Here is a 13379-nt window from a genome sequence, read left to right as displayed (position 1 = left end):
TTTGTATGCAGAGGAGAGCCTGCCTGCCTCTTGCTTCCCTCCCCTCTCCTGCCTACAACGTGGGAGAGTGATCCTAGTGCAAACAGGGTGGCCCGTGCCTGGTGTGCCGGAGATGGATGCACTCTGCCCCCCTCTCCGCCACAAACAGCCGGCTGCAGAGGGACTTCTGCCATCTGGCGGGTTTGCTCCAGCCAGGGCCGCCTCGACCCTTTGCGGCTTTGCTACCGTTCAGATTACCTGCAGCGGAGAGGCAGGAGCCGGCGGCGCCGCTCCTCTCGCGCCCTGACTGGCCATTGTGCTTTCCGAGATGCTCGCGGCAGCCCGCCCACTCCTGGCGGCGCTCTGATGTTCCGCTTTGATCTCCCCTTGGCCTGGGATTGGCTGGCGGAGGGCAGCGCTCTGCTTCGCCGTTGGCCCGTCGCTTTGTCACTCTCCTCGGCCGGGCACTGTAGAGCGGCCGGGATTGGCTTCAGTGCGGGCCTCGCTGTCGATCGTGTGCCCGGCAGGGAGGAGGAGGACCCGCAGCCCTTAGATAACCTTTGGGATCAGACGGCTCTTCTGCATAGTTTGCAGCGCTTGCTTAGCCCGCGTGCAGGAAGACGCTTTTTCCTGCAGAATGGTGGTAGAGTAGGAAGGGTCCACCAAGGTCATCTAGTCCAACCCCCTGCACAATGCAGGAAATTCCAAAGTATCTCCCACACACACACACCCAGTGACCAATACTCCATGCCCAGAAGATGGCCAAGGTGCCCTCCCTCTCATCATCTGCCTAAGGTTATAGAATCAGCATTGCTGACGGGTGGCCATCTAGCCTCTGCTTAAAAACCTCCAGGGAATGAGAGCTTACCACCTCCCGAGGAAGCCTGTTCCACTGAGGAACCACTCTAACGGTTAGAAAATTCTTCCTAATGTGTAGATGGAAACTCTTTTGATTTAATTTCAACCCGTTAGTTGTGGTCTGACCTTCTGGAGCAACAGAAAACAACTCGGCACCTTCCTCTATATGACAGCCCTTCAAGTACTTGAAGATGGTTGAACGCACGAAGCTGTCTTCTACTGAATCAGACCCTCGGTCCAACAAAGTCAGTATTGTCTACTCAGACCGGCAGCAGCTCTCCAGGGTCTCAGGCAGAGGTCTTTCACATCACCTACTTGCCTAGTCCCTTTAACTGGAGGTGCCAGGGATTGAACCTGGGACAGTCTCAGGCAGAGGTCTTTCACATCACCTACTTGCCTAGTCCCTTTAACTGGAGGTGCCAGAGATTGAACCTTCATAGTATGCCAGGGATTGAACCTTCATAGTATGCAGCGCTTGCTTAGCCCGCGTGCAGGAAGACGCTTTTTCCTGTAGAATGGTTGTAGTTCGCACATAGAATCATAGAGTAGGAAGGGACCACCAAGGTCATCTAGTCCAACCCCCATGCACAATGCAGGGAATTCCAAACTATCTCCCACACACACACACAGTGACCTATGGCCAAGGTGCCCTCCCTCTCATCATCTGCCTAAGGTGTTAATGCTAACACTGCTCTACTCTGAACCTTTACAGGGGTTTCACTTCAGGATACAAGCACCTACCTAGGCCTTCTATTCTTCCAATGGAAAATGCAAGGGAAATGTAATCTACAAAGGAAAGTGTGGGGGGATGAACTCTACCTCATATTCTGACTGCTGCAAATGTCTCTGTTGCAACATCAATTTACTTTGCATTGGCTCAGCAGCTAGGGCCGCCAGGCCAGAAGAATAGTGTCCTGTCTTTAACAGAGACTTAATGAGGTGTTATTTATCAGGTGGTGTTATTTACCTCCATGTCATGAAAAGCTTCAGCTGCCCATATCCACACATTACGCCTCTATTAAAGGGACAGTACTTTTTTTTCCTTCAGGGTGTTAGCAAGCCAATCCTATAAGGAAAAAAATATGAGTGTTTGGCCAGCAGTAACAGTGGGTGGAATGGAGTGACTGGCAGTTACCAAGAATTAGGATTGTGCTGCCTGTTAACTCCACTAGCATGACATCCTCCCAACATCACAGTGATGTTCTGTACGAATATTGGAAGGGGTCCTTTTCCATGTTGTAAATACTTACCCTGTGCAGGAGGAAGGACTGCTGACAGATTTGTCAACTGGCCTAGAAGGTGGGGGAGATCATGTTCCTTTAAAAAAAGGCTTAATGTGTGGAAATGGGCAGCTGAAGCTTTTTATGGCATATTCAATTAAATAACATCCTACTAAACCTGTATTAAGGAGGGAAGACATTTTTTCTGCAGGCTGTTGGCAACTCTATTTAGGACTGCATCCCAAACAGGAACTTTAAATATCACTGTAATTACCTAGCACAGATGGGTAAGTCTTTGCCCAATTGCTACACTTTGTAAGCCTTAACAGGAGAATCCACTGTGTGGCAGCGCCGAAGAGGAAGGGGGAGATATAGGAATAGGGTTGCCAGCTTTGGGTTGGGAAATACCTGGAGATTTTGGGGTGGAGCCTGAAGAGGGCAGGATTTTGAGGAGGGGAGGGACTTCAATGCCATAATGTCCAATTGCCACAGCAGCCATTTTCTCCAGGTGAACTGATCTCTGTCACCTGGAGATCAGTTGTAATAGCGGGAGATCTCCAGCCACCACCTGGAGGCTGGGCCTGGGAACACTACATAGGAACAGCAAAACACCTCGGTGAGACCACCCTATTGCATCAATAGTGGAGTGCCCATATACCACTGCTGAACATTACTCAGCCCTGTGCTTGTGACTCTTTTCAGGCAGCCCTCTGTAAGGGAAAGAGGTCAGGATGGATCCCATTCACAGTGTAGGGCTACTCCTGTGGAACCTACAACATGACCATCAGCTGCAGTGACTAGTCTGCATCCAGCAGCCCTGCTGTGTAGCTGTCCTTGCTCCTGATCTAGCCTGGCTCTTGTGCATTTCAAGCTGTTAAACAGATAGTTGTTTGACCAGCACAGCTGTGCCTATTTGTTTATTTAGAAAATATGTGTGATGTTTCTCCATAGGCCTGCTCAATGTGGCTATTGTGAGCATGCCATGATCCTGTGAGTCTGCAAAAGCAGCCCATTAGATTTAGTTTTGCCTTCTGGAACAGCAAAGTATTTGCCCTCTGCCATATCAGCCACCTTATGCTTCCAACTCATGTCCAGCTAGTTGTCGACTGCAATCCAGAGATCTTTTCCACGTGTACCTCTGCAAAGCTAGGTGTCCCTTATCTTATACTTGTATTTGATTCTTTTTTTAAAAAAATCTAAATGCAGAACTGTAAATCTGTTTGTTGAATTTCATTATGTTACTTTCAGCCCAGGTTTCTAATCCATCAAGGTTATTTTGAGTTTTATTTCAGTCTGGTGTGTTGTTGCCTATATTCACAGTTTTGTGTCATCTGCAAGTGTGATTATTCCATCTACCACTTATTTAGGGCTGCCCTTGTGTGCCACCACTCGAAGCAGTGGCAGGAGAAAGATTTTTTAAAAACATCACTAGCATCTGCACCTCAATATCACTTCCATGGAAAACCTAGAAGTTTCATGAGGTAGCTCTAGGAATCACCCTAAAGTCTATGTTTTAGCATAGTGTTTCCAGCAATTGCTAGAGCAATCGTACATCACTTCCAGGTTTCCTCCAAACTGACATCATGATGTAGATAATGTTATGCCCCCTCATACCTACTCCCCAAGATCTTCATCCATTGATCAAAATGTTGAAGAGTTCTGGGCACACCATTTAAGGCCTCCCTATACTAATGAAACACCATTGGTTATATATAGTCAAATAATATTTATTGATCTCCAACCAGCTGTGAATTCACCTGACAATATTGTCATCTAACCCACATTTAATCAATTTGCAGACAAAACTGTTGAAGGAATCTTTGTCAAATACTTTGATGAAATCAAGGTATATTGCATTCATAGAATTCCCAGGAATCATTAGGCCATACTCTCTTTGGTTTCAGCCAAACTACACTCTTATTTAGGTTTGCCGACTGCCAGGTATGGCCCAGAGATGTTCTGGAATTACAATTGATCTCCAGGTATCAGTTCCCCAGGAGAAAATGGCTGCTTTGGAGGGTGGACTTTCCTCTCCTCTTCCCAAACCCCACCCTTTCAAGGCTTCATCTCCAAACCTCCAGGAATTTATCAATCTGGAGCTGAAAACCCTTCCTTTATTCTACTTGGTTCACATACTTTCAAATGTGTGAAGCTATTTTAAACACAATACAAACTGAGCTAACCATTAAATAATGAGATTTGACCAGATGGGGCTTGAAAGATAGAAAGCATCAAAAGGCAATAATGAACAGTACAAGCCTGGGTTGCCCGCCTCCATCTGGATTTACAGCTGTTCTTCAGACTACATCTGGATCTACAACTATTCTTCAGACTACGGAGATCCGTTCCCCTGGAGAAAACAGCTGCCTTGGAGGAGGGATTCTATGGTATTATATCATGATGAAGTCCCTCCCCACCCCACAATCTCCAGGTATTTCCCAACCACAAATTGGCAAGCCTAATGCAACTCAGATTGCCAACCTCAAGCGATCTCCTGGAATTACAGTTGATCTCCAGAATATGGAGACCAGTTCCCCTGGAGGAAATGGCTGCTTTGGAGGGTGGACTCTCTGGTATTATACCCTGCTGAACTGAGTCCCTCCCCAATTTCTAGGAATTTTCTGACCAGAAGTTGGCAACCCTAATTTGACACTGTATTTCCTGGGATGTGCTGTGTGATCCAATGGGTGGGAAATAGGGTTGCCAGGTCTTTCTTTGCCACTGGCGGGAGGTTTTTTGGGCGGAGCCTGAGGAGGGTGGGGTTTGGGAGGGGAGGGACTTCAATGCCATAGAGTCCAATGGCCAAAGGGACCATTTTCTCCAGGCGAACTGACCTCTGTCGGCTGGAGATCAGTTGTAATAGCAGGAGATCTCCAGCTACTACCTGGAGGACGGCAACCCTCGTGGGAAATAAATAATTCTTCCTTTTCATTGTCGAGTCTAAGGGCACAACCCTACAAAGTCCATCTGAAGAAAGCAGGATTTACTTGAAAATCAACTTGTATGAAATCAGGCTGCCTGATGCCCGTTTTATCTTTTTACACACTTCGCTCTCTGGCTGGTTCTTCAGTGCAGCAGCTGTAATTGCTCGGGTTTCCACGTGGTGTCTCCCTTGTCTCGGTCATTTTTTTGAATGAGCTCGGAAAGCATTCAGGGGCCTTCAGGAGGAGGAGGAGGGGGGGGCTTCGGCGTTCTAGGAACTTTACTCTGACGCCGGAAGTTTCCCGTACAGCTGAATTGGCTGCTTCTCGGACCGGAAGTGTGTTTTTTCTGGTGGTCTTGATTTGCGCGATGTTCATGCGGTTTGTTGTCCGGAGAAGAAACACTGTCGGTAGTCTAAAGCCTTTGTAAAAACGTACAGGTAAAAGCCCTTCAGCAGCAGCGGCGGCGGCAGCCTTTTCGTTGAATATACTGAGTCTCCCAAGTTGATCATCCGAGGAATAGGAAATACTTTGCAACCCAGTTTCGATACAGTGTTTTATTTCGTATATCTTGCCGTGGTCCCGTCTATTTTCTCTTTCTTAGCTTCTCACAAACAAGTACTGCGTTGCAAGCTGTTTTTGTGTGTGTGTGTGTGTGTGTGTGTGTGTGTATATATATATGGCTGTTTCCATGGAGAGTATAGGTGAAAGTGTGTGAGAGAGAGCTATTGACTTGTCTTTGTTGTGTCTGGGATGGATTTATCTCTTTTAACTCTAATTCGCTTCGCTAGAGACGGATGAGAGTTTTTTTTTAAAGCATTTCCTGTATATAAGTTGATTTTCAAGTAAATCCTGCTTTCTTCAAATGGACTTTGTAGGATTGTGCCCTTAGGATTGTAGGATTGTGCCCTTATACTCAACAATGAAAAGGAAGAATTATTTATTTCCCACTTGTCTTTGTTGTGTCTGGGATGGATTTGTCTCTCTTAACTCTTATTCGCTTCGCTAGTGACGGATGATAGTGTTTGTTTTTTAAGCATTTCCTGTGACGTGGGTATGTGCCTTACTACTAACGTCTCTGTTCGCAGGTTTCGTAGTTTCCAGCCCTGTTTGATGGGACGGGGTGGGGGAGGATATATATGTACTTTCCAACAGCATCTTCCTCCTGGCTGCAATTTATAGCTGTCATCTCTCAGAGAACTATCTTGTGTTTTCCCCTCACTGTGTCTGGTTCCCTAAGCATTTAGTTGGGCTCTGGATAATAGTCTGGTATACATAGATCCTAAAAATGAAAAACCTCACTAGCATCAGGGAAGACGCAACTCTTAGTCTTTTCAGATTTAATATTCTAATAATCTGTTTCTTTTATTGGCCTCTTTTTAGTACAGTCTTGTGCAGATCTCTTGCACTGTATCATTTCTGTGTTACCTTTGCTTACATATGCTAGAAAGGGAACCTGGTCAGTTATAACTGACTCAGGTGTTGTGCATATTTACATGGGAGTAAGTGCAGTTGAGTACCGTGGGAGCCTGGTCAGTTATGACTCAGGTGACTGTGCATACTTACATAGGAGTAAGTGCAATTGACTACAGTGGGACCTACTACTGAGTAACCCTGCATAGGATTGTGCTATGCGTGTATGTATGACATATAATATCCTAGTATCAGAGGAGTATGCCTATTATATTAGGTGCTGTGGAACACAGGCAGGATGGTGCTGCTGCAGTCGTCTTGTTTGTGGCTTCCTAGAGGCACCTGGTTGGCCACTGTGTGAACAGACTGCTGGACTTGATGGGCCTTGGTCTGATCCAGCAGGGCCTTTCTTATGTTCTTAATAACACTTTAGGCTAAAAAAGCATCAATGCTTTATACTCAGATCAGATTAAAACTGAATTTGTACCCTTGCAGAGTGCTGAAATCCATATTCTTGGTAAACTGTTTCTACATACAGACAGCCGACTTATAAGTTGATGTTTGACTTAAAGGAAAAATATGTAAGAGCTAAAAACAGCGATGACATTAAAACCTTAGGTAAAACATATTTAGGATCCACATCCCAGGCTATAGACTGTTTTACACATTACAAAAATCCAACACATAAAGCATTTCTAATGTGCAATTCTATGTAGCTTATCCCATGAGGTTGTTAGCTGTGGGGTGGGAGACACAGTTCACAGTGATTTCCCATTACACGTATCCTGTCTGCAAATGCCATGGCTCTATTATACAGGGCTGCAGGATTGGCATATTCGGGCAGCTGTGGAGGGCCACAGCCTAGCAGAGGCCTACCATAACTCATTGATGCTTGGCCCACCCATGTCTTTCTGGAAGTATCAGGGGGCCCCTCTGATGAGACAGCTGCTGGCGGGAGGGAGGCAGTGTGTGGCTGTTTCATACAAGAGAGTCAGGGGTGGGGAACCTTTTTTCCGCCAAGGGCCATTTGGATTTTTATAACATCATTCGCGGGCCATACAAAATTATCAACTTAAAAATTAGCCGACCAAGCCCCAAGCAGGCATCTGCCCCAGATGACCCCCCCGCCCCGGCACGGGCAAGCAGGCAGGCATCCAACCGGTGGTGCACTCACCCACCTGGTGGCACAGGATGGTCTGTTGCACCAGCCAGGCATAGCCGTCCAGCCGCACGCTGGAGTTGCTCCTGCTCCACATGGTCGGGGCCAGATTGTACAGCCGGCTCCTGCTACCTCCACCTGCAGGGATGAAATGAGGGCACACTGGCTAAGAACTCTCTCACACACACACATTCTGGCCCTGTCACCTTTAACCCCTCCATTGTCTCCACTTCCCCCTCCCCCAGCCCTCTTGTAGTACAGAGGGAATACGTTTCTCCACTGCCCAGGTGGGAAAGGGTTAACACAGTTTCTTGGGCAGTCCTAGCAGCTCCATCGTTAAGGACTCTTCTGCAAGGGAGAAAAAAGGTTCCTTTTCTCGGCAAAACAAACTCACATTTGCCTTGAATAGAGGCTATTTCTGTCCACGGGAGGGGGCGTATCGCCAGTCTTAGATCCTTCTGAGCTAGAGATCTGCCAGAACCCACGAAGGGCCAGACCAAATGATTTGCGGGCCTTAAATGGCCCTTGGGCCTGACATTCCCCACTCCTGCTCTATAGCCTTCCCCAGAAGCACCTCCCATCAAAAAATAGGAAATCATCTAAGAGGCCCTGAGCTTGCTGGTTTCAAAGTTACACTCTGTTCTCTCCAGATGCCTTTCCAACCAGAAACTGAAGAATGCCCGATAGGCCTCTGAAGCAATTGCCTACTTCATGGTTGGAGATGGCCTGGCAAGAATGGAGCAGCAAAAACTTCCTGACTCACTTAAGCCCTCCTGGCTGTGATGATAGAGAGATTGGTAAGTAGGATGTGGACCGTCATGGCATGGAAGAGGCCAAGACAGTTGTAGCATGCTTACTGGTGCATAGTGTCATCTGAAACCTGAAGTTGTCCCTTAACATATATGTGGTTTGCATGCAGAAGTTCCTTTTGTGTAGGAGATCTGTGACTGGGAAGTGGCCTATAGCCTGGGATACAATGGGGACACAAGTCCTAGTGATTTCAGTAGTATTTTAACTTTCACAGAAATATAGCTAGAATCAGCATCTTAAGGAGCGTCTAGTGTACTTTTGTATTTTCTAGTTGTGTAACATTAGTTCTTCATATGTGCAAAGTTTATAATGTCTCCCTGGGAGCCAGTGTGATGAGTGGTTGCAGTGTTGGACTAATTCCAGTATTACATGGGTTTGTATCCCTATCTCGAGCATGAAGCTCAGCATGACTTTAAGTCAGCCTAATATACTTCACAGCATTGATGTGAGGACAAAATGGAGGAGATTGTGTGCATTGTACTTTGCTTTCTGAAGGAATGGTGGAATCAAAATCAAATGTATATTTAATTTCTTGCCTGTGTGAAAGTGAGTGAATCCTTTGTTTTTGGTTCTCTCTTTTTCTGTAGGTATTGCAGGATGAATTAATTATCTAAATGCTGGGCAAGAGCAAAAGGACATGGGACATCGCCTCTTGATATTCTGCTACGTACATAATGTTAAGGCTGCAGAATGTTCTGCAGTGATGATATGTGCTGATAGGCCAGACTGCTAGCTGAGGCTTGTATTATGTGGTGGTAGCCCAAAAAAGGAGGCCTTGGAAACTGGAACCAACTTCTGGAACTATGGAAATTCTTGTCAGTTCTTTATACAGAAAGATTTTGCATTTGCTTCCTCATCATGGACTTCTTGGTTCTCGCTTGAATCCTTGTCATCACCTGCTAAGACAATATTCCTGTTCTAAGACCGATCTGGTTACAGCTGCTGAGCTGGTCAGCCACTGGCAAGATGTGTTTGAAGCAAATGAGATCCCTGAAGCACAGGCATCTTCTGAGTATATTGTTTCCCACGTCCTGGGAGCAAAAACAGTTAAGTGCTGTGGGTGAAGTAGAGACTGTCCATGCAGAGGACTATACTTAATGTCTACAGACCATCTGTAAAATATGTCTTAGTTCCTTTCAGTAAGCAAGAGTTATTTCAGAAGCTGTCTTCCTGTGTGCTTCAAGGTACTTTGCTCTCCTCTGATCAAAATTCATCAGGAATGTCAGCTTTAGGTATACTGTTTTCAGTTGCAGTGGGGTACAGTTTATTCCAGTGATACTCTAGAAATTAGTTTTGCTGCTTGGTGTTCAGCATTCTTAGAACTGTATAACACCCACATTTGCTCTAGTTTTCCTAATCTCAGAGTTCTGGCCTTGAGATACTATTGTAGAGAAGTCTGGTTTGTAAATTTGCTTTTTCACAGATGTATCAGGCAGGGAATCACCACGCTAGCAATAGCCACTCACCTGTGCTAAGAATTATTTCTGGGTGGACGGGCTGGGAAGTTTTTGTAAATGGGAGCAGGCTACGGTTTATTTTTTGTTTCAGACTTTTAGGGTGCTTCACGTTACAAAACATAGATTTATGTAGTTGGATGGGCTAATAACAATGTGTGTTTTTTTGTTTGTTTGTGGGTTGTCAGTGCTTAAGAACTTAGTTTTCATTTGCACGTGCTCTCTTCAGTTCCAGAGCTTGAGTGCCAGCAGCATCTCGACTCCCCTCTCAGCAAAGCAACAGGAGCAGGTCCAGCAGCTGTGTGCAAAACGGCTACAAAGGTGGGCCCTTTTGCTAGCATGTTTTGCTTTCTCAAGGGAATTCGGAGAAGACAGGAGAATGTAAGTCCGTGAGTGGAGTTGTAAGTTGGGTTTTTGGATTAGTTGCTTGTACGGCATTGCCTGGGGTATAGCAAATAGCTGAATCAGGTTGCAGTTACTGGTAAAGCCTGCATCATAAAAGAACCTGGCGAGCGAGAAGCTGTATGAAGCCCAAAAGTCCCTTTAAGGGGATCTAGTCACCACTAAACTTTACTCCGCACATATTTAGTGGTAAGAAACACTAAATCATATGATCCAGTATGTACTATCACAGGAGGTAGCTGCTGATCCACACCTACTGCCCTGTGGTGTAGCAGCTTTAGTTGTCCATTTACCACTTCAGTCATGAGCTAATCCCTTTGAAATCGGTGGGGCTGTAGCAGAAACAGCCAGGGGAGAGGTTGAAGTGGCACACAGAGGCAGAGTGGCTAGGCTGCCATTCAACAATTAAGTGTCTTTAAATAATTTAAATAATAAGGCATTTCCAGGAAGGCAGGATCCCAGATGAGCGGGAAAATGTTCAACCCTCTGAATACTAAAACATGCTTGGGGTTGGTGGCGAAACCTTCCCAGTCTATGGTCATTTATGCATGGATACTTGGACTTCTGTTCGCCCCCGTCTGACTCTATTGTTCATTGAAGTTCTGCCTGAGTTTTCCGTCCATTAGAAATGACCTCGCTACCAGCCTTCGCAATGTCCAGGTCTTCCCATTCCTCTGTTAGTCCGACTCTTCCCTCTCCCCTGAGCGCAGGCTGGCTGAAATCTCCATGCAGAAGGCAAGGCACTGGACACAAAAGCTTGGTTTTTCTCACAGCCAATCACAAAACAGCATGTAAAGAGGCAGGGATTCAAATGCTTCCTGCTTCCTGGGGGCTCTTTCTGAGCAAAAGAAAGGCTTTTTAAAACCGAAGCTTGGATTTCTCTCCTCCCTCCCCCCTTCCTTCCTTCCTTCCTTCCAGATTACTCTGTTTTTTGTTCTTAAAATGCTTTTTTATTCGGCAATTGGGTTTGGGGGGGATTTTTTCTCACCGTAAGCACTGCGAAGTAAGCCAATTACAAAGCAGCATATAAAGGGGTGGGACTTGATTTGAGTTTGGAGATTGCTGGTGCAGAGATTCTCAACAGTGGGACCAGCCCGCAATGAACCTCAGGTAAAACTCCCATGCATAAATGATCTATAGCTTTCTTAGTTCAAACTGTTAATATTTGCAATGAAGGGCATCTTGGATTGTGTAGAGAACCATTACTATCTGCACGAGTTACTATTTAGGAGAGATGGGATTGCTTTTAGATTAATGCAAAGAATTTTGTACCTTTAATTATTACTGGGTTTGGAACAAATGGAGAATATGACTTCAAGGTACAGTAGCAATGCTGTTTAATTTTAGATGTTTGAATTTAGTCCTGATTTTAACACTATGAGTGTTCTTGCACTCAGTGTTAAAATTTCTTTATGCTTTGAAAATTAAAAAGTAGAAAGCAGCAAAGGTTTATGTTAGTATTCTACATTCTTCAGTTTGGGGAATCTGGCAAAGTGCTAGACAATGGGATGTTAGGGTTGATTTATTGTATCCCCACCCAAAAATGCTGCGTCTAGTCTTCATGAGTGCTGGGAAAATGTCTGAAAGTGCCAAGGGAGCCTTGACAAGATTTCTATTGGGAAGAAGAGGAGCTTTTTTATTCTTAAACAGCTCCTTGCCCTAACCTGTTTCTTGCATGATGTGTTTGATGACACAATAATGATGGCGATCGAAGGTTGGGTTATTAGCAGATGTATTGCATTCATTATCATTATGCATATCTGAGCTTTGGCATAACCACTAGCGTATTTTCACTATTTAAATAATGCAGATTTATGAGGGAAATAGCTTCCCATTAAAACTTCAGAAGGCAGAAAAGCTGCATACCTGGCTATCACACGCTGGTCTGTCTTTATAACCTCCTTTGCTGCTTTTCTCTGCCAGCTCTTGTTCATTATTTGTGTGGCAAATAATGAACAAGACAAACCTACTTTGTACCTCTTGTGCTGAAAGGAATGAATTTTTTTGATCTGTTTTATACAACTGTGTGTTTTCCTTAGATGTAAATGTCATGAGACTATCTTTGTGAGTTGTATACGCGGCCCAAACAGCAAAGAATCTTTATCTGGATCCACAGTTAATGCTAATATCACTAAAACGTTTCAAGAAATTTAACTTGAATATGCTTTGGAAGTGGCAGACATCTGTTTTTTCCGAAAACGCCTATACCACGATGTATTTCCTTATGTCATTTCAAAACCGGCAAGCCAAGGAGTGCGTGCAATTACAAACGCTATTCTGTTCTCCTCCCCTCTTTTCGCAACACCCAATGAAAAGCCTTTCTCCTCCCACCACCTTCCCCCTCCCCTCCCGTTTGCATCCACCAATCTTTACTGCTACTAAATCCCCCCCCCCCATAAGTTCTTGTGCAGAGGAGGGCGAGGGCTGGGAAAGTAGCAAAATTGCTGCGAGCGGCAGAGAGGGGAGGGGGGACAGCACAGAGACTGAGGAATAGAGAGAGCGCCCACCCGCATGTGCGCGCGCACACACACACACACGTCAGGGCTCTCCCCTGTTCCTGTCTTTGTCCCGCTCGTCCCAGCGATAAAATGCAACATCGACGCACCAACGCCCACAAAGACGGCAGCTCTGTGATCAGCTCTGTGCAAGGAACGGCTCATTTTGGTTTATTTGGGGGGGGGGGGAATGCCTGCATTGATTGTGATTAGGGTTTCCCTGCCGTGAGCCCATTGCCCTATGTCCGGATGCACTGACGATACCACGCAGGCGCACTGACATGAGAGGGGGGGTGGAGGGGAACCCAAGCGACGTCACGATTAGGCGGTGCTCCCCCACGCCCCTTTATCTCTTGGGAGCGCTGTTTCATTGGAGGTGCGCTCGGAAGGCTACCGTTTCAGAGACGTCTCAGAGATGTTAGAATGGGCAGAAGTGCGGGGGGGGGGGAATAGCAAATCGCCTCGAGCACGATCACTCTTTAGGTGTTTTCCACATGTTTCCCAGACATGGTGCGATAATGCCCTGATTTGGAAATATTGCAGCAAATAGAGTTTCCCTAAAACTGGATAACTTGGTTTCCTTTTAGGGTTTCTTTGCCATACTAGAGCTCTTTAGTCATCCAATGATTTATATGTATTTACAAATGGGCTACAAAAACTAGCAATGC

At 45.7% G+C, this 13379-nt stretch overlaps 1 protein-coding gene across 1 annotated transcript in view; it reads left to right on the top strand.

Annotated features, from left to right (window-relative positions):
* Positions 1-9163: 9163 nt before the first annotated feature.
* HEMK1 (HemK methyltransferase family member 1) overlaps positions 9164-13379 on the top strand; it is a 42456-nt gene continuing 38240 nt past the window's right edge. The window contains exons 1-2 of the mRNA XM_056862243.1: positions 9164-9406; positions 10044-10135. Of these exons, the coding sequence (XP_056718221.1) occupies positions 9164-9406; positions 10044-10135 (335 nt within the window). The remainder of the gene's footprint in view (positions 9407-10043; positions 10136-13379) is intronic.

This window comes from Euleptes europaea, chromosome 1, assembly GCF_029931775.1.
Source record: "Euleptes europaea isolate rEulEur1 chromosome 1, rEulEur1.hap1, whole genome shotgun sequence".
NCBI lineage: Eukaryota > Metazoa > Chordata > Lepidosauria > Squamata > Sphaerodactylidae > Euleptes > Euleptes europaea.
This window is presented reverse-complemented; position numbering and strand designations above follow the sequence as displayed.